Source organism: Chiloscyllium plagiosum, unplaced genomic scaffold (genome assembly GCF_037043375.1).
Source record: "Chiloscyllium plagiosum isolate Xiang-an unplaced genomic scaffold, Cpla_swu_hap1 HiC_scaffold_8, whole genome shotgun sequence".
NCBI lineage: Eukaryota > Metazoa > Chordata > Chondrichthyes > Orectolobiformes > Hemiscylliidae > Chiloscyllium > Chiloscyllium plagiosum.
In genome coordinates, this window is record NW_028270146.1 from 106,096,766 (window position 1) to 106,119,337 (window position 22,572).

General features: G+C 46.6%; 1 protein-coding gene across 1 annotated transcript in view; it reads left to right on the plus strand.

Annotated features, from left to right (window-relative positions):
• The window catches only part of LOC122554034 (polypeptide N-acetylgalactosaminyltransferase 16-like), a 119,871-nt gene extending 100,762 nt beyond the window's left edge, over positions 1–19,109 (plus strand). Inside the window, exon 14 of the mRNA XM_043698521.2 lies at positions 6,518–19,109. Coding sequence (XP_043554456.2) covers positions 6,518–6,655 — 138 coding nt within the window. The 3' untranslated portion in view covers positions 6,656–19,109. The remainder of the gene's footprint in view (positions 1–6,517) is intronic.
• Positions 19,110–22,572: the final 3,463 nt, after the last annotated feature.

Here is a 22,572-nt window from a genome sequence, read left to right on the forward strand (position 1 = left end):
TGGAAACAACTCGTGACCCAGCTTCGATCCCAGCATCGGGCGACTGTCTGTGTGGAGATTGCACATTCTCCCCGTGTCTGCGTGGGTTTCCTCCGGGTGCTCCGGTTTCCTCCCACAGTCCAAAGATGTGCAGGTTAGGTGAACCGATTTATGCTGAATTGTCCCAAAGTGTTCAGGGATGTGTAGGTTAGGTGGATTAGTTAGGGGGTAAATGTAGAGTAATAGGGGAGGGGAATGGGTTTAGGTGGGAAACTCTTCAGAGGGTTGGTGTGGACTTGGTAGGCCGAAGGGCCTGTCTCCAAACTGTGGGGATTCTAAGTTTGTCCATGCCAGCAAGATTTCCTAAACTGACTGAGTCCCATTTGGCTGTGTTTGCCCCATATCCCTCTAAACCTTTCCTATTCATTTACCCGTCCAAATGTCTTTTAAATGTTGCCTCTCCCACTTCCTCTGGCAGTTCATTCCCTATACACACCACCTTCTGTGTGAACAGGTTGCCCCTCATCCTTTTCAAATCTTTCTTCTCTCACCTATGCCCTCTGTGATTTAGGGATGTCGGTGTGGGACTGGGGTGTACTAAGTTAAAGATCACACAATGCCAGGTTACAGTCCAACAGGTTTAATTGGAAGCACTAGCTTTCGGAGTGCTGCTCCTTCATCAGGTGGTTGTGAAGAAGCAGCGCTCTGAAAGCTAGTGCTTCCAATTAAACCTATTGGACTATAACCTGGTGAGTGTGATTTTTAACTAGACCCTCTAGTTTTGGACTCCCCAACCCTTGAGAAAAGACCTTGGCTATTCACCTGATCAATTTGTATAAGATCATCCCTCAACCTCCTACGCTCCAGGGAAAAGGAGTCCCAGCCTATCCAATCTGTCCTTACGTCTCAAACCTGATAATATCCTTGTAAACGTTTTCTGCACCCTTTCTACTGTCCTGACTTGTCCTGAGTGCTCCACATATGATCTAACCAGGGCTTTGCATCTGTGTATAGCAACATTCTCTTCTTTCTATGTCCATTCCTTTGTTCTATGCAACCCAAGTGGATAATGTGGTCAAGGGGCAGATGGCACGCTTGTCTTCACCAGTTTGGGCACAGAGTAGAAACGTTGACAAGTCATGTTGCAGCTCTCTAGAACTTTATGGATTAGTGGTGCTGGAAGAGCACAGCTGTTCAGGCAGCATCCAAGGAGCTTCGAAATCGACGTTTCAGGCAAAAGCCCTTCATCAGGATCCTGATGAAGGGCTTTTGCCCGAAACGTCGATTTCGAAGCTCCTTGGATGCTGCCTGAACTGCTGTGCTCTTCCAGCACCACTAATCCAGAATCTGGTTTCCAGCATCTGCAGTCATTGTCTTTACCTCTCTAGAACTTTAGTCAGGCCACGTTTGGAATATTGCTAATAGTTCTGGTAACCACACTAGCAGAAGGATGTGGAGGCTTTGGAGAGGGTACAGAACCAGTTTACCAGGATGTTGCCGGGTATTAGCTATGAGGAGATATTGGACAAATGTGGTTTGGTTTCACTCGAATGTGGAAAGATGATGGGTGACCTGACAGAAGGTTATAAAATTATGAGAAGCATGGAGGGTCGGGGAGTCTTTTTCCCAGGGTAGAAATGTTGATTACTAACGGACATAAGTTTAAGGTAAAGGGGGAGGACATATTCAAAGCAGGAGTGAGAGGTATGTTTTTTTTACACAGAGGGTGATAAGTGCCTGGAATGCACTGCCAGGGGTGGTGGTGGAGATGGTAACAATAGCAATGGTGAAGAGGCATTTTCACAGATATATGAATAGGCAGGGAGGAGGTATAGATGTTAAAGGTATTTAGTTCAGAAAGCTAAAACATGTCTTGGCACAGTCTTTGTGAGTTGATGGACTGGCTCCTGTGCTGTACTGCCCTTTGTTTTTTGATTTTCCCCTTTGGGGAGAAGCAAGCAGGCATTTTAGTATCAGCTCATTATCAACTTGTCGAGAGATCATGTTCAATAAAGGAACGTGGATGCAGTTGGAGAGAGGGTGATGAACACTACTGTGTGGAGTCAATGGTTCAGATGGTGTGCCAGAGGTTAGAATAGGCTTTCAGTGATGGCCTGGAGACAAGGTACAAAACGCAGCTCAGAGGATGACACCAGGATTGCAAACAGCCCATTCTGTCCACACAAAGTTCATCTAAAATACGCTCGTAGATATTCCCTGTGCACGAGCTCAGTTACTCCCTCAGTTCAATGAGTTTCATTTTACTATCGACAATCACCCTGTACAAAGTCGAGAGTGCGGCGCTGGAAAAGCACAGCCGGTCAGGCAGCGTCCGAGGAGCACAGGAGTCGGCGTTTCAGGCAGAAGCCCTTCATCAGGAAATCCTAATTCTCTGGTGAAGAGTTATGCCCGAAACATCGATTCTCCTGCTTCTCGGATGCTGCCTGACCGGCTGTGCTTTTCCAGCAGCACACTCTCCGACTCTGATCTCCAGCATCTGCAGTCCTCACTTTCTCCCACTCTTTGTAAATCCATGTTGACTCCATCTCTGGCCAGCGCAAATTTCTTGAAAGACTCGATCACTTTTAATTCCACCACCTTTGGTAGACTCACAAGTTAGTAGTTTTCTGGGATTTTCTCTCTCACTTAAAGGAAGAGGTTACACGTATAATCTTCTCCCTAAAGGGACAACAACTGAATAAGAAAACCTTGACCACTGATGGCTCGGGCACTTGCAATTTGATCACTTATTTTGTTTAAAAGCCAACAGCTTCTAGTAACCAGTATTTTGTATTAGTAGATTTGTAGCAGTATTGTAACAGGAGTATTGTAGTAGTGGATGCATTATACAGTCATCGAGATGTACAGCACGGAAACAGACCCTTCAGTTCAACCCGTCCATACCGACCAGATATCCTAAACTAATCAAGTCCCATTTACCAGCACTTGGCCCACATCCCTCCAAACCCTTCCTATTTATATACCCATCCAAATGCCTCTTAAATGTTGCATTTGTACCAGCCTCCACCACTTCCTCTGGCAGCACATTCTATACACACAGCACCGTCTGCGTGAAAAAGTTGCCCCTTAGGTCTCTTTTATATCTTTCCCCTCTCACCCTAAATCTATGCCCTCTAGCTCTGAACTCCCCGACCCCAGGGAAAAGACCTTGTCCATTTATCCTATCCATGCCCCTCATGATTTTGTAAACCTCTATAAGGTCACCCCCTCAGCCTCTGACGCTCCAGGGAAAACAAGCCCAGCCTGTTCAGCCTCTCCCTGTAGCTCAGATCCTCCAACCCTGGCAACATCCTTGTAAATCTTTTCTGAACCCTTTCAAGTTTCACAACATCCTCCTGATAGGAAGGAGACCAGAATTGCACGCAATATTCCAACAGTGGCCTAACCAATGTCCTGTGCAGCCACAACATGACCTCCCAACTCCTGTACTCAATACTCTGACCAATAAAGGAAAGCATACCAAACGCCTTCTTCACTATCCTATGTAACTCCGACTCCACTTTCAAGGAGCTATGAACCTGCCCTCCAAGGTCTCTTTGTTCAGCAACACTCCCTAGGACCTTACCATTAAGTGTATAAGTCCTGCTAAGATTTGCTTTCCCAAAATGCAGCACCTCACATTTATCTGAATTAAACTCCATCTGCCACCCCTCAGCCTCTTGGTTTTTCCAGACTTGCTTCAGCTGTGGTGAGTGTCAGTCCTTGAATTTGTTCTTCGAATCCTTGGAATGTCTGGTCTATTAACCTCTTCCCTATTGTGAAGGCCAACACAAAGAATTGAACAGATGAGATTCCCTACAGTGTGGAAACAGGCCCTTTGGCCCAACAGGTCCACACCGACCCTCTGAAGAGTAACCCACCCAGACCCATTTCCCTCTGACTAACGCACCTAACACTTTGGGCGATTTAGCATGGCCAATTCATCACCATCTTTGGAAGAAGCCAGAGGAAACCCACGCAGACACTGGAAGAATGTGTAAACTCCACACAGACAGTCGCCCGAGGTTGGAACCGAACCTGGGACTCTGGTGCTGTGAGGCTGCAGTGCTACCCAGTGTGTCACCCCCTCATTTCCTGATTCTCATTTTCAATATTACACTCCATTTGTTCTTAAAGGGCTCACGTTATCCTTGATTAAAAATTATACCGAAAGAGAAACAGTAAAGAAGACAAGGATTGATCTTGTTGTCCCTAAATTCATTTTCATGTTCCTACTTTGCAGTTGCTGACTGCCTTCTTTTGCCTGTGTTTCTCTCCCAGCCTCGTGGGATTATAATATTCAAAGCTCTTTCATACACTCTTTCCTTCATTGTTATGTTACCGCTTACCCTTTTTGTTGACCGGGCATGGTTTGTTTGATATGTAGAGCTGTGTCCCCTTAGCGCCATATACTAATGCCCCTGAATTAAGGGGTTTTGTTTTTTTCCCCACTGCTGTTGTTTCCTTGGTCATATTTTTGATCAGAGTGCAATTCTCAATCTCAGTCTTATCCCATTATTTTGTTTTATTCGTTTGCTGGGTGAGGGTGTGACTGGATGGGCAAGCTTTTATTGTCCATCCATAATCGCCCAGAGGGCAGTTAAGAGTCAAACACATAGCTGTGGGTCTGGAGTCACATATAAGATGGCTGTATCCTTCCCTAAAGGACATTAGTGAACCAGATGAGTTTCTCCTGACCATCGGTGATTAGACTCTTAATTCCAGAGTTTTTTTTTAAAATTCTGCCATGGCAGGATTTGAACCCTGGTACCCAGAATATTACCTGGGGGCTGGATTAATGGCCATCGATAGCACCCCAGTAGGCCATCACCTCCCCATTAAAACGTAGCTTTCCTGAAACCTATGTTACGAGAGGTCCCAAGGTCAAATCCCAGACGAGCCCCCAAGCTGTTACGACACGGGGGTAAACCCTCCTGCTTAATTTAAAACCAACAAAACAGAAAAGATTGATTCCATGAAATAATCTGTGAAAATCCAAGAGGCCAAGAACTATTGAAAGTAAAACTTAACAACTTTATTTCTTAAGGTATAACAGAGAATAATTAACTAGCAACTATTTACAACTCCTTCCTCTAATCTATCTTTTACTTTCTCTTGTACAACGCTAGTCTAATAAAACACCCGATTAAGATTTACCAAAAATTCAAATTTTAAAACCAGCCAGCTCTCAAATCTTCTCTTTATTTTCTTTGGTAGATTTGCTTTCCAGCTCAGTGTTGAGGTTTTTCTCTGGGCAAACTCCTTCTCTAGACAGGCACCTCTCAGAGAGTTCTGACTAGCAGTCTACAGCTGTTGGTCTGGTGGAAGTTCTCCTCCCAACTGTTCAATTTGTCCTGGTTTTATACCCCCAAAGCATCGGATTGTGCCATTGGTTTTTAATACTGTCAATATACTCAATTCAAACTGGGTCGGTGGTTAGTATATTGGGGCATAATTTAAACTGATTGGCCGAATTTGAATTTGTTTTGTCATCTTCAGCCAACCCAGTTAATCTAGCTGTTTGACCAAATGTTGCGATGTTCCCTTGTTTGGAACACTTAGTTCTGTGTCAGGTAGTTCTGCTAGCTTTTAACTCTCTTAAAGGTACGGTACCCCTTATACCTTTGTAACACCAAGTATTGCATTGAAGCAAGTCCCTTTCTCTATTCTCTAACAACTTGCATGGTATAATATTATATACACTAACAAGTCAAAAATTGTCTGAATGGGTTTTAGGACCAAGGGTGGTATTTCATCAGGAGTCTAGGATGACTTGTCCCAAGTGACCATCTGCCAAGAATTTCACAACCAAAGAGTAGAATCAAAATTTACCCAATGTTTTACACACTCACTTCTAATTTAAAAGACCATGAAGCGTATATGTGAACTGGATAATCAGAGATCGCTGCAGTCAGGAGGAATACATGAGGCTGTCCTTCCTCAGTCAGAAAGTTCTGGGCTCATGCCCCACTCCAGAGCACACCAGTCAGACTGAGGGAGTGCTGCATTGTCAGAGGAACCGTCTTACAGTCAGTTTCTCAAAATGAGGAGCCGCCAGTCTGAAATAAAACCGGGGAATGCTGGAGAAACTCAGCTTCGGCGGAGGGAAGAACAGCATTCTCGTTTCGAGTCTAATATGACTCCTTCAGAACTGATCTGAACCACCTCGTCAGCTTGACCTAAAAGCTGACGTGCTGACCGAAAGGTAGGGGAGTTCTCTCGAAAGCATTGGTAATGTTTATCCTCTCTTACATGAATTCAGCTGGACATGCGAGTACTTGGAATTGGCTTCTACGTTTCCTTACAACAGTGAGATGCAGTAAGGGTACAGAGTGGCCATTACAGGGGATGGGGAGTCGCACTCGTGATTGGGCAACACGAGTTGGGATCCTGGCATGGCATGTGGGGAAGGGAGGGAGGGCGTCAATTAGATTCTGTGAAACGAGAAGCCTGGCGTTGTGAAACGTGACCGCGGCCCGTCTCGAGGTGCCACATAGCTACAAAGCGTGTGTAACCACGTCTCTGTTGGTTGTTTCAGAAATGGAAGCTGAAGGGGTTGGCCATCCAGCAGCTGATAACTGGCGCCTGCCTGGACAGCGAGTCTGGGAGGGTGGGGACCAGCACCTGTCACCCTGAGCTCGGCACTCAGCAGTGGGAGAGGCTGCAGATTACGTGACACTGCACACCGACCCCACCCCCACCCCTCCTCCAGTCACCCTGTATGGACATCAGAGGCGTGGTGGCAGGGTGGGGTTTGAATGTATGTAAATATATTCCCCCTCCACCATCCCAACCCCACCCCCTCCCCCGACAGAGGTTACATGAAGGAGTCGTCGGAGAGTTGCACAGTTGCTGGCTAAACACAACTGAGAGGGAACAACTGCATGGGAAGTTCACCATGACTCAGTATGGATGCTGCTGAAGCTATCCAAAGGCACAATCTTACACAAACAGATGACATCCTACTCCCTTTTCTCCGTAGCCTTTTCTACTTCATTCCCAATCATTTTTCCCATCAGTTGACTCACAGATATACCCTTCATGGACTTGGCTTCCCTTTAGACTTGGGCTCAGGTAGAGATTGCCCAGTCTCTTTGCTGATCACATGACTTACTGCCACCGGCAGCCCCATCCCCAGAGTCCCACCGTTGGTGCCCCCTTGCCCCGCCTCCCCACACTGATTGGAACACAAACAGATGCTTCACAATCTGATTGGCAGTCAGAAATAATCCAGTCAAGCGGCCGTTTCTCACCGTGAACCTCAGTCCCGGTATGACTGACCAATCAATGAGACTTCAACGAAAACGATAACCATCTTTGTAAATGTTCCTGTAATTTGTAGAAGTGTGGAAAAGCACAGATGTGGCCAAATGTCGGTGTCAGTCATAAGAGCTGTCCAGTGTGTATCACCGTTTACCCAACTTGGGCCATAGCCCGGCAGCTTACCGCACTTTAACTTCATGTCCCATCTTCTCAAGGTATGAGGGTTTTTGCTGTACCACCTTTTCAGGCGTTGGTTCCTAGATTCCCAGCACACTCTGGGTGGAACTAAAGTTACTCCTTAATGGCCCTCCAATTCTTTGCTAACTAGTTTAGATGTATGCCCGCACTAACCCCATAAAAGGAACACAGATCCTCCTTCCCAGCTGATCCAAGCCCCTCTTAATTCGACGAACTCACATTAAATGTCCCCTCAGCTTCTCCTCTTCCAATGCTGACTTCTAGTCAGTCTTCCCTTCAACTATTTCCATCATCAGTCTGGTAGATCGCTGTGTTCTTGCTGATTAGATCGCTCCTTCCTATGATGCTGTGAGGAGAACTCGATGCAGTGTCCACACCACAGTACAACCAATGTTTTATATGGTTCATCTATATCCTCCTGGCTCCTAAATTCCAGGCCTCAAGTATTAAAGGGAAGCATTCCTTGTGCAGATGGAATGTAATGTGGGGAAATTTGAGGTTATGCACTTTGGGCAAGAGGAGCTGAATATTATTTAAATGGAGAAAGACTGCAGAAAGCTAAGAACAGAGGGATCTGAGGGGTCCTCATCCAGGAATCTCACAAAGCTAGCACCAAGTTCAGCTGGTAATAGGGAAGGCGAAAGTGAGGACTACAGATGCTGGAGATCAGAGTCTAGATTAGAGTGGTGCTGGAAAAGCACAGCAGGTCAGACAGCATCCGAGGAGCAGAAAAATTGATGTTTCAGCCAAAAGCCCTTCATCAGGTAATAGGGAAGGCCAAATGGACTGCCGGTCTTTATTTCAAAGGGGGTGGAGTATAAAAGTTAGGGAGGTGTTGCTAAAACGAGACAAGGTACTAGTCAGACTGCAGCTGGAATACTGTGAACAGTTTTGGGTTGCCTCTGGAAGGAAAGATAGATTGGCGTTGGAGACAGTCCAGAGAATGTTCACTCGGCTAATACCCATTTGGAGGGACAGTCTCACGATGAGAGGTTGACGAGGTTGGGCCTGTACTCATTGGAGTTTCGAAGATACTTATTGAAACATACAAGATTCTTAGGGGACTGGACGGTGGAGAGGCAGAAAGGTTGTGGGCGAGTCTAGCACCAGAAGGGGATTATCTCAGAGTAAGGGGTTGCCCATTTAAAACAGGGAGACGAGCAGGAATTCTGTCTCTCGGAGGGGAGTGAGTCTGTGGAATTCTTTACCGCAGAGGACTGGCGAGGCTGGGTCATTGAGTTTATTCAAGGCTGAGGGAGACAGTTCTTAAATCAGCAAGGGAATGGAGGCCGATGGGGAAAAGGCAAGGACGGGGAGTTGAGGATTATCAGAGCAGCCGTGACATCAAGGAATAGTAGGGCAGACTCAATGGGCTAAACGGCCTACTTCTGTTCCTGTGTTATATGGTCCTACCTTATCTTTCTGTCCCGCTAATGGTGGGGGGGAGTGGGTGGGAGGGGGTAGGTACACAATCCAATTTCCCTGATGCTTCCCCTGAGTTCCCTGTTTAATATTTTGGTGACTGTCTTACTTTTGATTTGCTGTCACTGTATCGAAAATCGATCGAGTAAAGATCTTTAAATTGCCCTGCCTCAGCCACTCCGTTCTAAGCAAAGATGGATGTCTGAGCCTGAGGGGTACCATTGATCTCATTCTCTCTGTCCACATCCTCTCAGGTGAGTCTCTGTCCTGCAATGTACAGTGCACCAGTGTCAACATAATCTGCCCTTTTCAAGTCTATCTCTCTATAAATAATGCTTTCCCCCACAAAGCCGTCTTACTGACATCCCTTCCTAACTGCACACAATGGTTCACTAAATCCAGTCTGGAACTGGCCCTCGCATTGGCTTGCCTCATACTGGGATTAAAAACACTGTCTTCTGAATAAATTTGAAGAATTCCACACCTTATGCTAATTCTGTTTGCATTGTCTCAGCTCATCAGTCGGGTAGGTAGCGGAAATTCCTGTTGCCTTTTTGTTCATAGAGTCATACAGTATGGAAACAGACCCTTTGGCCCAGTCAGTTCATGCTGTCCACATCCCCAAACTGAACTAGTCCCAAGTGCCTGCGTTTGACCCATATCCCTCCAATCCTTTCCTATTTGTGAACTTCAGGAATCTGAAGAAGGGCTTATGCCCGAAACGTCGATTCTCCTGTTCCCTGGATGCTGCCTGACCTGCTGCGCTTTTCCAGCAACACATTTCCAGCTCTGATCTCCAGCATCTGCAGACCTCACTTTCTCCTATTTGTGAACTTATCCAAACGTTTTTTTAATCATTGTATCCATTTTGAATTCCCTTGCCCTAGCGGAAAAGAATTTTGCAATTCACCTTTTCTATGCCACTCGTGCTTTTGTAAACCTCAATACGGCCTCCCCTCATCCTCCTAAGAATGGGGTGAGAGAAATCCTAGTCTTCCCAATCTATTTTTATATCTCAAACCCTCCATTCCCAGCAACATCCAGGTAAATCTGCATGTCTTAGCAATTGCCCTTCAGATTTACTCATCTATCTCCCTCTGAGTGACCTGGGATCTATTGCTTGCTCCCTTCCAGGCGATTGCTGAGTTGATGGTCCCTGGTCCGACCTGTATAGTCTCATTTGATGGATCCTTACACCTATTCTTCCTGTGGTTAGAACATAGAACAGTACAGCACAGAACAGGTCCTTCAGCCCACGATGTTGTGCCGATCATTGATCCTCATGTGAGGTAAACCTAATGTACGGACTCTCAAATTTCTGTGACCATATGCATGACCAGCAGTCCCTTAAATATCCCCAATGACCTCGCTTCCACAACTGCTGCTGGCAACGCATTCCACGCTCTCACAACTCTCTGTGTAAAGAACCCGCATCTGACATCCCTCTGTATACTTTCCGCCAAACAGCTTAAAACTATGACCCCTTGTGTTAACAATTTCTGCCCTGGGAAATAGCCTCTGGCTATCAACTCTATCTATGCCTCTCATTATCTTGTACACCTCAATTAGATCCCCTCTCTTCCTTCTTTTTTCCAATGAAAACAGTCTGAGCTCAGTCAACCTCTCTTCGTAAAATAAGCCCTCCATTCCAGGCAGCATCCTGGCAATCCTCCTCTGAACCCTCTCCAAAGCATCCACATCTTTCCTATAATAGGGCGACTAGAACTGGATGCAGTATTCCAAGTGCGGTCTAACCAAAGTTTTATAGAGCTGCAACAAGATCTCACGGCTCTTAAACTCAATCCTCCTGTTAATGAAAGCCAAAACACCATATGCTTTCTTAACAACCCTGTCCACTTGGGTGGCCATTTTAAGGGATCTATGTACCTGCACCCCAAGATCTGTCTGTTCCTCCACACTGCCAAGAATCCTATCCTTAATCTTGTTCTCAGCTTTCAAATTCGACCTTCCAAAATGCATCACCTCGCATTTATCCAGGTTAAACTCCATCTGCCACCTCTCAGCCCACCTCTGCATCCTGTCAATGTCCCACTGCAGCCTACAACAGTCCTCTATACTGTCAACGACACCTCCAATCTTTGTGTCATCTGCAAACTTGCTGACCCATCCTTCAATCTCCTCATCCAAGTCATTAATAAAAATTACAAAGAGTAGAGGCCCAAGGACAGAGCCCTGTGGAACACCACTCACCACTGACTTCCAGTCAGAATACTTTCCTTCCACTACCACTCGCTGCCTTCTGTTGGCCAGCCAATTCTGTATCCAGACAGCTAAATTTCCCTGTATCCCATTCCTCCTGACCTTCTGAACAAGCCTACCATGGGGGACCTTATCAAATGCCTTACTGAAGTCCATAGTGCTACACCCCCCTCCTCTTTTCCACCCCTTCCCTATTCTTTTTAAATGCTCTAAACCCTGGAACATCTAGCAACCATTCCTGCCCTCTGAGAAACCCACGTCTCTGTTCTGGCCACAACATCATAACACCAGGTACTGATCCATGCTCTAAGCTTATCACTTTTATTCCCGATACTCCTTGCATTAAAGCAAACACACTTTAACCGATCCCTTGGTTCTTTCCCAGTAAATTCCTTCCTACAGGCTGCGCTTCCTCTTGCTATTGCCTCATCTCCATCAACTCTCACCTCCGGTGTACAGCTCAGGTTCCCACCCCCCCTGCCATACTAGTTTAAACCCTCCTGAACCACTCGAGCAAACCTTCTTTCTCATGAAACCTCTCCTCTCTTTTGTATTCCCCTTTCTATCCCGATTACCAAGACTGTCAAATGTGCATCCTGGCCCTCCTTCAGTAAAGAAAACCACACTTGCATGCATCTACCTATGGCTCTCAACCTCATCTACTTAATCACTTGACTCCTTCATACACACCACTAATCTCCAAGCAAACTTTCTTTTACTGTCCATTTTCTAGCCTTTGCCTCCCCTTGCTCTAACCAGCTAATTTAAAGCTCCTGCAACAGCACTAGCAACCGCCATCCTCACCCCCAGCCAGGGTATCTGTTGAGAGGGAATTCACACACATTTTCAACGAGGAGTTAGATCTATTTCTTGGGGCTAAAGAGATCAGAGAGTATGGGGAAGAAGGTGGAAACGGGGGACTGAGTAGGATGATCAGCCATGACCACATTGAATGGTAGAGCAGGGCTGAATGGGTAAAAACAATGACTGCAGATGCTGGAAACCAGATTCTGGTGTGCTGGAAAAGCACAGCAGTTCGGGCAGCATCCGAGGAACAGTAAAATCGACGTTTTGAGCAAAAGCCCTTCATCAGGAGTCACGGCCAACTCTTGCTTGTAATTTCTATGTTTCCAAAAAAACCAGGACCAATTCCCCTGGAATCTTCTAGCTCTTGCTCCTGCCACATCTCTACAACCATAGACTTACTGGATCCTGTTCTTCCTTTTAATGGTGTGTGATATTGAACAAAATAGTGCAGTGCAGTCCCTTCAGCCCTCAATGTTGCACTGACCTGTGGAACCAATCTGAAGCCCATCTAACCTACACTATTCCATTCTCGTCCAAATGCCTATCCAATGACCATTTAAATGCCCTTAAAGTTGGCGAGTCTACTACTGTTGCAGGCAGAGCATTCCACACCCCTACTACTCTCTGAGTAAAGAACCTACCTCTGACATCTGTCCTATACCTATCGTCCCTCAATTTAAAGCTATGCCCCCTCGTGCTAGCCATCACCATCCGAGGAAAAAGGCTCTCACTGTCCACCCTATCTAACCCTCGGATTATCTTCTATGTCTCAATTACCTCTCAACCTTCTCTCTAATGAAAACAGCCTCAAGTCCCTCAGCCTTTCCTCATAAGACCTTCCCTCCATACCAGGCAACATCCCAGTAAATCTCCTCTGAACCCTTTCCAAAGCTTCCACATCCTTCCTATAATCTGGTGACCAGAACTGGACACAATACTCCAAGTGCGGCCGCACCAGTGTCTTGTACAGTATGACACTGGGAGTAATCTACGGAGGAGAACTTTGGTGCGCCCTGCTCTCAAACTTATTTCCTAACTTGCTCAAGGTTTTGTCTTCAGGGCCTCATCCCTCTTGCCACGCTGGGAGTAATGGCTGCTCCCACAACACAGTGGCATCCTTGAGTTTGCATCAGGGAGGAAACTTGGGCATTTTAACACTGAGTTGGACTGCTGGAAATACTCAGTACGTCGGACAGTAGGTGTTGGGGGAGAGGAGTTAACAAAACATATTTTTTAAAAGACAAAAAAAACCATAAAGAAGTAAGACCAGGAGAAGGCCCTTGACCCTCTGCCATTCAATACAACCATGGCTCACCGTACTGTTCTGTGTCCCTAACTTGCCTGCCTATCCCCGTAACACTCGACTTCCTCAAATCTGCCTCTCTCAGCCTTGAATATATTCAGTGACCTGACTCCCGTTGCTCCCTGGGGAAGACAAGACAGGAGGAGGCCATTCAGCCCTTCGGATCTGCTCCACTATTCAGTCAGAGAGTGTTTGTGTTCCGAGTTCCACCTTTCCTGTCTCCCCCTGAGAAATTAACTCTGTATCTCTCACCACAGGTGTCTCCCGACCTGGTGGGTACTTTCACCAAGTTTCTGTTTTTAATTGCTGACTTTTTTTCTTTGCAACACTGTCCGTGAAATTAATCTTCACGTCTTGGAGATGCTGGGCTAGAAACCCGAATGAGGATGTGAAGAAGTGGAGTCCGAGGCAGAAGCGTTACAAAATCCCTTCGGTGCTGGTGTCTACACAGTACTAGTTAGTCAGTTGTAGAGTCCTAGAGATGTATAGCATGGAAACGGACTCTTCGGTCCAACCCGTCCATGCCGACCAGATATCCCAACCCAATCTAGTCCCACCTGCCAGCACCCAGCCCATATCCCTCCAAACCCTTCCTATTCATATACCCATCCAAATGCCTCTTAAATGTTGCAATTGTACCAGCCTCCACCACATCCTCTGGCAGCTCATTCTATACCCGTACCACCCTCTGTGTGAAAAGGTGCCCCTTAGGTCTCTTTTATATCTTTCCCCTCTCACCCTAAACCTATGCACTCTAGTTCTGGACTCCCCGACCCCAGGGAAAAGACTTTGTCTATTTATCCTATCCATGCCCCTCATGATTTTATAAACCTCTATAAGGTCAGCCCTCAGCCTCCGACACTACAGGGAAAACAGCCCCAGCCCAACTTCTCCTTACAGCTCAAATCCTCCAACCCTGGCAACATCCTTGTAAATCTTTTCTGAATCCTTTCAAATTTCACAACATCTTTCTGATAGGAAAGAGACCAGAATTGCACGCAATATTCCAACAGTGGCCTAACCAATGTCCTGTACAGCTGCAACATGACCTCTCAACCCCTGTACTCAATACTCTGACCAATAAAGGAAAGCATACCAAACGCCTTCTTCATTCCCGCACCTCGGCTCTCAGACCCCACCCCTCCAACCGTAACAAGGACAGAACGCCCCGGTGCTCACCTTCCACCCTGCCAACATTCACATAAACCAAATCATCCGCCGACATTTCCGCCACCTCCAACAGACCCCACCACCAGGGATATATTTCCCTCCCCACCCCTTTCCGCCTTCCGCAAAGACCGTTCCCTCCGTGTCTACCTGGTCAGGTCCACGCCCCCCTACAACCCACCCTCCCATCCTGGCACCTTCCCCTGCCACCGCAGGAACTGTAAAACCTGCACCCACACCTCCTCCCTCACCTCTATCCAAGGCCCTAAAGGAGCCTTCCACATCCATCAAAGTTTTACCTGCACATCCACTAATATCATTTATTGTATCCGTTGCTCCCGATGCGGTCTCCTCTACATTGGGGAGACTGGGCGCCTCCTAGCAGAGTGCTTTAGGGAACATCTCCAGGACACCCGCACCAATCAACCACACTGCCCTGTGGCCCAACATTTCAACTCCCCCTCCCACTCTGCCGAGGATATGGAGGTGCTGGGCCTCCTCCACCGCCGCTCCCTCACCACCAGACGCCTGGAGGAAGAACGCCTCATCTTCCACCTCGGAACACTTCAACCCCAGGGCATCAATGTGGACTTCAACAGTTTCCTCATTTCCTCTTCCCCCACCTCACCCTAGTTCCAAACTTCCAGCTCAGCACTGTCCCCATGACTTGTCCTACCTGCCTATCTTCTTTTCCACCTATCCACTCCATCCTCCTCCCTGACCTATCACCTTCATCCCCTCCCCCACTCACCCATTGTACTCTATGCTACTTTCTCCCCACCCCCACCCCCCTCTAGCATATCTCTCCACGCTTCAGGCTCACTGCCTTTATTCCTGATGAAGGGCTTTTGCCAGAAACGTCGATTTTGCTGCTCGTTGGATGCTGCCTGAACTGCTGTGCTCTTCCAGCACCACTAATCCAGAGCCTTCTTCACTATCCTATCTACCTGCGATACCACTTTCAAGGAGCTATGAACCTGTACTCCAAGATCTCTTTGTTCAGCAACACTCCCTAGGACATCACCATTAAGTGTATAAGTCCTGCTAAGATTTGCTTTCCCAAAATGCTGCACCTCGCATTTATCTGAATTAAACTCCATCTGCCACTTCTCAGCCCATTGGCCCATCTGGTCCAGATCCTGTTGTAATCTGAGGTAACCCTCTTCGCTGTCCACTACACCTCCAATTTTGGTGTCATCTGCAAAACGTACTAACTGTACCTCTTATTCTTGTGAACAACAGACCAGCCTGTGATCGCTTTTGGTAAATCCAGTTCTGGATGAGATCACAGCTGGATCTGAGAGCATTTTCGAAAACCAGTTGAGAAACTTCCACAATTTATAGCATCCCAGCAGTAAGCAGAGATCCGGAGTTAAGCCAACTGAGTGTCAGATTAGTTAAAGTTTAAAATCCTAAGAAATGCACCCTAACTGAGGCAATTAAAACCACCACAAAACAGGGCCTTCATTAATTTTTTTCAAAAATGAATGGATTTTTGTTTGTACTTCAGAGGATCAGTAGTTCGTTCAGCTGGACAGTCTTAACTTGTCACGGTAATTTCAACACTTTATTTCCAACTCAGTTCTAACGAACTAGGCGGGTGGACGAACAGGGAATAAAAACATTAAAGGATTCGAAAACAGTTAAGGATTTTTGCCAACTCAATAAGATTTATTTGTTGTCACATGGGGCAGATGCCCCACTGATTTCCCTCTTTGAGTAAGTGTCTACAACTTACTAAACAATAGCAACTGGGGATAAGTAATAAAGTGCTGGCCAACCAACAATGGTCAGGTGAATAAAAACAAAAAACTTCTTTGAGTTTTGCAGAATCACGTAGCAAAGCAGGCTATTCAGTCCTTCATACTGGTGTCAGCCCTTGAAAGCACAATCCATTTAGCCCTGGCCCACTGCTTTTAATGCACTAGTGCATTACTCCAGTTCTCTTTTGAAAGTTCTGCTTACTGCCCCTTCAATTAGACACAGTATATTCCAGGTCACTTCTGTAGTGGCTGTTAAGCTGAGACTCTGGAAGTGATTAATCACCTTGTTAACATTATTGAGCATTGTCCTGAAATAAAATTGAAACAAGAGTATAGAACATTCCTGTGCAGTACAGGCCCTCCGGCCTCAATGTTGCACTGACCTGTGGAACCAATCTGAAGCCCATCTAACCTACACTCTTCCCATTTACATCCATATGTTTATCCAGTGACCATTTAAATGCCCTTAAAGTTGGCGAGTCTACTACTGTTGCAGGCAGGCCATTCCACACCCCTATTACTCTCTGAGTAAAGAACCTACCTCTGACATTGTCCTATATCCATCACCCCTCAATTTAAAGCTATGTCCCCTTGTGCTAGCCATCACCATCTGAGGAAAAGGGCTCTCACTGTCCACCCTATCTAACCCTCGGATTTTCTTATGTGTCTCAATTAAGTCCCCTCTCAACCTTCTTCTCTCTAACAAAAACAGCCTCAAGTCCCTCACCCTCATAAGACCTTCCCTCCATACCAGGCAACATTCCTAGTAAATCTCCTCTGAACCCTTTTCGAAGCTTCCACATCCTTCCTATAATGCAGTGACCAGAACTGGATACAATACTCCAAGTGCGGTCGCACCAGAGTTTTGTACAGCTGGAACATGCCTCATGGCTCCGAAACGCAATCCCTCTCTCAATAAAAGCTAACACACCGTATGCCTTCTTAACCCTATTAACCTGGTTGGCAACTCTCAGGGATCTATGTACCTGGACACCGAGATCTCTCTGCTCATCTACACTACCAAGAATCTTACCATTAGCCTAGTACTCTTTATTCCTGTTACTCCTTCCAAAGTGAATCACTTCACACACTACTACATTAAACTCCATTTTCCATCTCGCAGCCCAGTCTGCAGCTTATCTCTGTCCCTCTATAATTGACAACATCCTTTGGCACTATCCACAACACCACCGATCTCAATGTCATCCGCAAATTTACTAACCCATCCTTCTACACCCTCATCCAGGTCATTTATAAAAATGACAAACAGCAGTGGCCCCAAAACAGATCCTTGCGGTACACCACTAGTAACTGAACTCCAGGATGAACATTTCCCATCAACCACCACCTTCTGTCTTCTTTCAGCTGACCAATTCCTGATCCAAACCACTAAATCACCTTCAATTCCATGCCTCCATATTTTGTGCATTAGCCTACCGTGGGGAACCTTAACCTTATCAAGTGCTCTACTGAAATCCATATACCACATCAACCGCTTTAGCCTCATCCACCTGTTTGGTCACCTTCTCAAAGAACTCAATAAAGTTTGTGAGGCATGACCTACCCTTCACAAAACCGTGTTACTATCCTTAATCAATTTATTCCTTTCTAAATGATTATAAATCCTATCCCATCTAACCTTTTCCAACACTTTACCTACAACGGAAGTATGGCTCACTGGTCTATAATTACTAGGGTTGTTTCTACTTCCCTTTTTGAACAAGGGGACAGCATTTGCTATCCTCCAGTCTTCTGGCTTTATTCCTGTAGACAATGACGACATAAAGATCAAAGCCAAAGACTCTGCAATCTCTTCCCTGGCTTCCCAGAGAATCCTAGGATAAATCCCATCCAGCCCAGAGGACTCATCTATTTTCACACTTGCCAGAATTGCTAACACTGCGTCCTTGTGAACCTCCATCCCATCTAGTCTAGTAGCCTGTATCTCAGTATTCTCCTCAACAATATCGTCTTTTTCCAGTGTGAATACCGATGGAAAATATTCAATTATTGCTTCTCCTTGGACTCTATGCATAATTTCCACTACTGTCGTTGATTGGCCCTAATATTACTCTGGTCATACTTTTATTCCTGACATAGCCATAGAAAGCTTTTGGGTTTTTCTTGATCCTATCCACCAATGAGTTTGCATGTCCCTTCCTAGTTCGCTCTTTAGCTCTTTCCTGACTAACTTATAACGCTCAAGCGCCCTAACTGAGCTTTCATATCTCATCCTTACATAAGCCGCCTTCTTCCTCTTGACATGAGATTCAACTTCTTTCGTAAACTCCCTTGCTCAACCACTTCCTCCCTGCCTGACCGGTACATACTTATCAAGGACACACAGTAGCTGTTCCTTGAATACGCTTCACATTTCAGTTGTGCCCATCCCCTGCAGTTTCCTTCCCCAGCCTATCCATCCTAAATCTTGCCTAATCGCATCATAATTACCTTTCCCCCAGTTATAACTCTTGCCCTGCAGTATATACCTATAACCGTCCATCACATTGGAGAAGGTTTGAATAGATGGCTTCAAGAAGAAATTTTACTGTTAATTTTTTTGGCTTTCACTGATTTGGACAGATTTTGTTCAGGATGTTGCTGTCTAACCGGCAAAGTGACAAGTCATAATCAAACCAGAGTGTTAGAGTTTAATTTCCCTTGCCAAGGTTAAAGGAATTTCGACAGAGCCAGAATCCCTGAAACTTCCCTCCAGACTCCTTCCTGGTAGTGTGAGTGGGAAAGAGCTCCAGCTTTAGTTTGCAGTGATGTCAGAGAATCTCATCATCATTGGAATGCGTCACCTTGGCTGGGTCAATGTTGATGGACTCCCTTCCTCACACCTACACCAGAGACACTGCAGCTGTTGAAGCATCAACCTTCTTGAGAGTAACTTGGGATTGGTAATAAATGTTGACATTAACAGTGATGGCCATGGACTGAGAATTGATGAAGTAATAAAGGAAGATGTGTGCGTGATTAGATCACACATGTATTTACCTTCTGCTTTTTGCAAATGTATTGGACATTGAGACTTCCAAAAAACCATCTTTCTCATGCAAGAGCCGTTCTAAGGTATGGGCGGCACGGTAGCACAGTGGTTAGCACTGCTGCTTCACAGCGCCAGAGACCCGGGTTCAATTCCCGCCTCAGGCGACTCTCTGTGTGGAGTTTGCACATTCTCCCCGTGTCTGCATGGGTTTCCTCCGGGTGCTCCGGTTTCCTCCCACAATCCAAAAATGTGCAGGGGTTAGGTGAATTGGCCATGCTAAATTGCCCGTAGTGTTAGGTGAAGGGGTAAATGTAGGAGAATGGGTCTGGGTGGGTTACGCTTCGGCGGGTCGGTGTGGACTTGTTGGGCCGAAGGGCCTGTTTCCACACTGTAAGTAATCTAATCTAATCTAATCTCTTCAAGGCTGATGTCCATAACATTGAAATAGTCACGTTTGTCATGTTTACAGACTTGGGACGTATCCATGTTCTGAACATACAGGGATATGCATGCAACCTTCTTTCAATGTGAAAACCTGCATTTGTATATTACCTGAGATGACCTTGGGATAGCCCAGTCTGGGAGCTTCAGCTGAGGTACTCTGTAGAGATACCAGTGAATAGTGGAACTCACTGAATACAGACCCTCACTTAACCAAACCATTTTGCCCTTTCAGTCAGTATAGATGATATTCCCTTTAATCTGGAAACAGGCCCTTTGGCCCAACAAGTTCACCCCGACCCTCCAAAAAGTAACCCACCCAAACTCCGTTTCAGCCTGACTAATGCACCTAACACTATAGACTTCCCTCATTCCTGAAGAAGGGCTTATGCCCGAAACGTCGATTCTCCTGTTCCTTGGATGCTGCCTGACCTGCTGTGCTTTTCCAGCAACACATTTTCAGCACCTAACACTATGGGCAATTTAGCATGGCCAATTCACCTAGCCTGCCCATCTTTGGATTGTGGGAGGAAACCGGAGCACCCGGAGGAAACCCACGCAGACACGGGGAGAATGTGCAAACTCCACACAGACAGTCGCCTGAGATTGGAATCGAACCTGGGACCCTGGTGCTGTGAGGCAGCAGTGCTAACCACTGAGCCACCGCCACGCATAGTGCTGAAATACTTCCATAACATCAAATAGGTGCACTGTAGACAAACTAGATAAGAGAAGAAAAAAGGCATAATCCCTCCTCGACTTAGTGCAAACGGCTTTTGTATAATTTAACACCAAATTCAGTTAGCGAAACTGAGCAGGTCTGGCAGCATCTGTGAAGAGAGAATTGAGTCCAGTGACCCTCCTTCAGAAAGGGAAGGAGCTGGGAAAAGGTGGTATTTATGCTGTGACATCAGGGAAATAGGAGAAAGGTGTAAGATGAATAGATTGAGACGGTGCCAGAGAATGAGAAACTGCTGATAAACTAGGGAAGAGGCAAATACTGAATAAGGGCTAGTGAAAAGTGTGAATGGTTGGAAATGTATCAGCTGTGTTGGGATCAACCTGTACGGAACAGGACCCGGGGGTGTTTAGGAGAGTAATGGAGGACGGCGTTCACACTCTGAAATTGTTAAACTCAATATTGAGCGCTGAGAGCTGGAGGTATCTCGGCAGAGGATGAGTTGCTGTTTGTTCCCAGCATGCCCGGAGTATAGCTGGAGCACTGCAGCAAGATTAGGACAGTGATGTCAGCTAGGGAGCAGGTAAGGGAAGCTGAGGACTATAGTTGTGGACAGAAACGTAAGTGTTCTGCAAAGTGGTTGCCCAGTCTGTGTGTTGTTCTCCCAAGTGTGGAGGAGGTCAAATTGTGAGCGGCGAATGCAGTGGACTAGATTGAGTGAAGTTCAGGCACATCGCTGCTTCACCTGGAAGATGTGTCCGGGGCCTTGGATAGTGAGAAGGGGCAAGTGAACAGGTCGGTGTTACACTTTCTGTGATTGCATGGGAAGGGGCCATGGGACAATAGGGAGGTGTTGGGGGTGGACCAGGGTATCCCAGAGGGAATGGTCCATGTGAAACACTGACCAGGGAGGGGAGGGGACTATGTGTTTGATTGTGGCATCCCTTTCGAGGTAGTGGGAAAGGCAGTTTATGATCCTTGGATGCAGAGGCTGGTAAGTGAGGAAATTTTTTTAAGATTAGATTACATTACAGTGTGGAAACAGGCCCTTTGGCCCAACAAGTCCACACTGACCCGCCGAAGCGCAACCCACCCATACCCCTACATTTACCCTTTCACCTAACACTACGGGCAATTTGGCATGGCCAATTCACCTGACCTGCACATCTTTGGACTGTGGGAGGAAACCGGAGCACCCGGAGGAAACCCACACAGACACAGGGAGAACGTGCAAACTCCACACAGACAGTTGCCTGAGGCGGGAATTGAACCTGGGTCTCTGGTGCTGTGAGGCAGCAGTGCCAACCACTGTGCCACCATGCCGCCCACTAAAGGAAAAGGGGGACCCTTCTGCCACTGTGGGAGGGAAGAGAAGGGGCGAGGGCAGAAGTATGGGACGTGGGTCAGACAGGGCTGAGGGTCCTGTCAACCGTGGTGTTGGTGAATCCTTGATTGTGGAAGAAGGTGGACATTTCGGAGGCCCCTTGAGAAAGCTGGCATTGTTGGAACAGATGCGACGGAGACGAAGGATCTGGGAAAATGGCATAGAATCTTGACAGGAAGCAGGGTGTGAGGATGTATAATTAAGGTAACCGTGGGAGCCAGTGCACACATAAAGGATATCGGTGGCTAGCCTATCCCCAGAAATGGAAACAGAGATGTCAAGGAAGGGAAGGGAGGAGTCTGATTAAGGGGAGAACAGAGTGGAAATTGTAAGCAAAATTGAAAAAGTGTTTCCAACTCCGGACGAGAGAGGGAAGCAGCACTGACGATGTCATCGCAGGTGGTTAGCACTGCTGCCTCACCGCACCAGGGACCCGAGTTCGATCCCAGCCTCAGGCAGCTATGTGGGTTTCCTCCCACAGTCCAAAGATGTGCATGTCAGGTGGATTCATGCTAAATTGCCCAGAGTGTCAGGCGGGTTAGCCATGGGAAAATGCAGGGTTACAGGGAGAGGATTGGGTCTGGGTGGGATGCTCTTCAGTGGGTCAGTGCAGATAGGCCTAAATAGTCTGTTTCCACACTGTAGGTATTCTACCTACTGGAGAAAGAGTTGTAGTTGGGGGGCTGGAGGATGACGAGAACAAGGAATATTCTAAGTACCCCACAAAGAGACAGGGGTAAATGGGACCCTTGTGGGTGCCCACGCCCATACCTTTTTCTTTCCACAGGTGCGGTCAGACCTGCTGAGTTTCTCCAGCACTTTTGGTTTTCGTTTTGGATTTCCAGCACCTGCAGTTCTGTGTTTTGTTACAATTTGTACAAATAAGCAATTCCCGTCTGGGAAAGAAAGCAGTGGGAATATTCCAGTTGACATGGGCAAGCGAATTGGGATCAA